Source organism: Cucurbita pepo, chromosome 14, assembly GCF_057944985.1.
Source record: "Cucurbita pepo subsp. pepo isolate OVF chromosome 14, ASM5794498v1, whole genome shotgun sequence".
Lineage (NCBI taxonomy): Eukaryota > Viridiplantae > Streptophyta > Magnoliopsida > Cucurbitales > Cucurbitaceae > Cucurbita > Cucurbita pepo.
This window is the reverse complement of record NC_141811.1, coordinates 4590449-4594879: the sequence shown is the minus strand read 5'-3', so window position 1 is coordinate 4594879 and position 4431 is coordinate 4590449. Positions and strand designations below refer to the sequence as shown.

Genomic DNA, 4431 nt, shown 5'->3' with positions numbered 1-4431 from the left:
TCCCCCAGGCTTTCTACTCCGAAAATCTCCCGCTCGCTAACTACTTCGGATTTCTCGGACTTCGATTTCTTCCGTCACTTGCAGTTCGTCACTTCGCCGCCGCGACTCTACGGTATTAACTGGAGTCGACTCACCGACTCGTTTCACTGGCAGCAGTTTTCTAATTTATTCCATCTGCTGCGTTGCTGTCGCGCCATTTCCGCATCGTTTGATTTCAGGCAGAATTTAGCAAGACAGGGTTGGGGATCATAGTGTATACAAGTTTTGAAAATGGATAAGAAGCACGAGATTGGTACGCCGGTGAGCTCCAGCCAGATCGATCTGAAAAAGTCATTCAAGCTTGCTGTTCGTTCTCTCCTCACTTCCTGTTCCAGGGAGGTAAGAACGAAAGTTTCTGCAATATGTATAATGTCTTGTTCATACTTTTTATGGAAATGGTGCGGAATTGGTACTTAGGAATGAGAATTAGCATTCCAACTGGCAATTTGGTCACGAGTGATTTTTTAGGCTACTTTTATTTTGAAGGAGATGGTAAAATTTCTGTAGTTGTGCTTTTTTGTTACATAATTAAGGAGTTCCGGGAATGCTTTTCGAGATTTACGACTGCGGAGCAAGAATATCTTCATCGTCTTTTCATTCAGGTACTAGTATGTTGCCTTTTTATGCTCCCCGCTACCTCTCCGGAAAGCTGAGGTGAAAGCAAATTAGTATCATTTGGACGCAGTGTAATTATTTAATTTAAATTGGAGCATGTCGAGTTTATTGTAATACAGTTCTAGGACGTTTTCTTGCTTAAATCCTTCATAAGTTTCTTGCATGTGCAAATTCTGTACTGTCTTAAATGGTTAACAGCATGTTATTTGCTTTAGTTGTTCATAATTTGCATATTTTCTTATTGCTTCTTGTCTCCTTGGTCATTGGAATAATGAATTTTGGTGTTCATCGAACTTTCAGGTTATAACTTCTTTGCATGGAAACATAGAGGTATATATTTCCATTCAAGGCTTTGCTTCAGAATCCATCCTGATAATTCCATTTGGGAATTCTTAATTAGTAATGTGATTATGTCTCACCTTTTTCTCAACGAGGCACTTAATGACATACTATGCTTAGCTTACTGTTTTATCAAAGCTAGACACCGAGCGGTGTGCCAACGAGGATACTAGGTCCCAAGGGGGTAGAGTGTGAGATCCCACGTTAGTTGGAGAGGGAACGAAGCATTTCTTATAAGGGTGTGAAAACCTCTCCCTAGTAGACGAATTTTAAAACCGTGAGGCTGAAGGTGATATGTAATGGGCTAAAATGGACAATATTTGCTAGCGGTGGGCTAGCCATTCTATATATATATATATATATACACATACAAACACATGGTAATGATAACCAAAAATTTGATTGCTTCTGGTTCTAAGTGTTAAGGGAATGGGAAAGGAAAATTTTCTAAAAAATATGTAAAAAGTGTTGAATAATTTTCTTTCGGTATAGTGCAAATTGGCTTCCTCAGCGGGATGCAAAAGCAACCCAGGCAACCACCTGAGAGAAGGTGCTTACCATAGACTAGTGCAGTCTCTGTCACCCATTGCAGTAGGCAATCACATAAGCTTGTCTCAAAATAAATCTCACAATAAGCTTCTCTCCTATTACATTGTGTGATCGTCAACAGCATTTCATTTTTAATTCTTTTTTTACATATTGCAATTTTTGGTCAATAACACTACCATTGTCTGAAATGTACAGGACGAGTTTGAGTCATTATGTGTTGAAACACAGGTAATTCTCCTGCTTCTGAGAACGAAATAATACTTTTTATTCCTTTTTCAGTACATATATATTTTAAGGTATGGGCATGATTTCTTGGACAAGTTCAATATGATTACGGGGAGAACCTTCATTGAAACTATTGATATCTCAGTTTTGAAAAACTCAACTTAGTTTGAATGTATAAGATATCGGAGTCCAAACAGGCAATGGCGGGTTTCAATCAAAAAACAAAAAAGAAAAACATGAGTGATGAGAAAGAAATAATGGAAATGGGAGTGTTGATCATGATGGTTCGCATGATAGTAAATGTTATCGACATTATGTAATGTTTCATGCTATAAAATGATTATCTTCTCAATTTCCAATTTTATATGTTGGGATTTGTTTGAAGTGATGTAGTGCTAGCCATTTGTGTCTGTATGCAGATGACTTTCCCTCTTAACATCGTGTCACTGTTCTGCTTGCATTATAATAGTTTTCTTTATGCAGGTGGGACTTGTACTTGATAATGTTGAACAACTTTTGGAAGAGCAAGATCTAGACCCGTTGTATTCCAAAAAGTAGGTATCTTCTGCTGCAAGGTTATTTTCTGGATCATATTTTAATGTTCTAATTAGATATAGGCTAAAAGATACTTTTGGTCCATGAAGGTAATAACCTTTATAATTTTTATGATGGAAAGACTTTGTCTTGGTTGGTTATGAACACATTTGGTCCAAAATAAGTTAATCTATCAATATATGAAAAAATGTGATTAAATATTGTATGGATGAAATTGAAAATAAGTTAATCTATTAATAAGTTAATCTATCAATATTGTATGGTTATGAACACATTCCAAATATTTGAAACACGCGTTGATTATACAACTGTTAGAATGTTAACTAACTAGCCTAAACCCTTCTGTTATAACACTTGTAGTGACAGAAGTATAAATTTTTGGTTAAATTGTGACAATTCTGTTCGAGAATTTGATTGCGATAATTATTATAATTGGGAGATGGTGTGTACATTTTGCAATACATTACTTATGGCGTCGTAGGTACAATTGTAAAATTGTCTGTAAGTTTGTTGTTAAATGCCCTCGTATTCCCTTCTAGTTTTTCTTTTTTATGCAATGGGATGGGAATGGGGTTTCACAGTCGTCGGGTTTTCATAGCTTTACAGATTGAATTTCTCTGGAGTTAATAAATAACATGTAATGCAGGACAAACATAATGGAAATTGCCAATTATCTATCCATGACAAAGAAGAATGAGATCCAACACTTGAAGGACATGCTAAAAATGGTGAGCAACACTTGTAACTAATCAAACCAACTTAACTCATCTTTTCTTCATCAGTAAATCTAAATAAAGGCTTTCTCTAGGCTGAGGAACAGAACCGGCATGTTCAAGGCCGTATTGATATCCTAAGGAAAGGAGTGCAAGATGCCTCAGCCATGGAAGATGCTGTTGAAAAGGTGCAGTTTTTATTTGGTTACCTTTTTCCACCTCTTCCAAATGGATAAATAATTTGAGAATGCTGACGAAAGTAAACTTTGATTGCCTATCAAACATCAGAAAATCCAGAATGCTAACCAAACATGCTTAAACCATTGCAAAGAAATTCAAACTCAAGACATTAGTTTCTAACCTGTATATCTGAACTCATGCAATCGTCCACAGCTAAGAAACAGATGCAGAGCTTATGCAGATGATGGTGTTAGCAGAACGACCTTCGATACTTAACCGATGCTCCTCCGACTCGCTGTTGCCATCCCATGTGTTTACATCCAATAATTGCTGTTAAATAACCAGGTCAGTATTTAATCTAGTACTAGATTTCACTTGGGTAGTTTTATGTGCCAATTTCTTCAGCTTAGCTCAAGCTTTATATTTATTATTTATGTCACGTCTGCAATTTTACATGTTTTATTCCGTATAATTCATACACTCTGTATTGTAACAAAGAAATATTAAATGCCCCATCAAGCATCAGCTATGTTAGAACTCTATATGGCCCTTGTTTTTCTCCTTCACTCTCTCTCTAGAGATATCTTTGGTAGGCTTTAACATCCTCTTTGCAATGGAATTTGTACACGCAATTCATGATGAGTTGAAAATTTATGGGCAACATCTCATAAAGGACACCCTAACCATCAAGTATTTTTTGATGCAAACGTTCCACGACTGGATGCTTACGTAGTATATACATCTATATATTAGATATTTATATGTGTATGTGGTGTAGGTGTCATTATGAGCTCTCTAAGAAAAGGAGTGATTGACCTTTTTTAGGCAGGGTTGGGTGAATTGGCATGTTTGTCCACGAAATGGCTTGCCAATTAAATTAATTGATTATCGTTTGAATTGCTCTAAATTTATGTTATTTTTTGCGATTTAGCATGCTAAGTATGAACCACTATTTCAAATTCATTGAACTCTATTTAGATTGATTCAAATATTTGGAATCAATTAAATTAAAAATTTATAGTCGAAATTGATATATAACTAATTGTTAACTCGCTATAATATATACTTGGATAGCATTATCTCATTTAGGTAATCCATTTTACCTCCTTAATAGTGACTATCAAACAAACTAGTTTTTGAGGTGCTAAAGTGAGCATAGCATTAAAGATAACTAACATATTCTCTTGATATGAATGGTTTAAATTCGATATGGATG

At 35.6% G+C, this 4431-nt stretch overlaps 1 protein-coding gene across 2 annotated transcripts; it reads left to right on the top strand.

The window, feature by feature from the left end:
- On the top strand, positions 1–3757 carry LOC111810334 (uncharacterized). 2 transcript variants are annotated; one of them, XM_023697042.2, is made up of 8 exons: positions 5–378; positions 573–641; positions 955–984; positions 1738–1770; positions 2251–2321; positions 2969–3050; positions 3131–3223; positions 3429–3757. In XM_023697042.2, exons 1-8 carry the CDS (start codon positions 271–273, stop codon positions 3489–3491), a joined length of 549 nt encoding a protein of 182 aa, XP_023552810.2. In that variant the 5' UTR covers positions 5–270; the 3' UTR covers positions 3492–3757. The 2 variants fall into 2 exon arrangements, with proteins under 2 accessions (XP_023552811.2, XP_023552810.2); XM_023697043.2 differs by lacking the exon at positions 573–641 and having other exon boundaries at positions 1–378.
- Positions 3758–4431: the final 674 nt, after the last annotated feature.

Excerpts from the sequence above, each read along its gene's own strand:
- LOC111810334 (XM_023697042.2), top strand. The coding sequence starts at position 271 with ATGGATAAGAAGCACGAGATTGGTACGCCGGTGAGCTCCAGCCAGATC. Across the intron at positions 3,051-3,130 it reads TGAAGGACATGCTAAAAATG|GCTGAGGAACAGAACCGGCA; the intron begins GTGAGCAACACT and ends GGCTTTCTCTAG. Across the intron at positions 3,224-3,428 it reads TGGAAGATGCTGTTGAAAAG|CTAAGAAACAGATGCAGAGC; the intron begins GTGCAGTTTTTA and ends AATCGTCCACAG.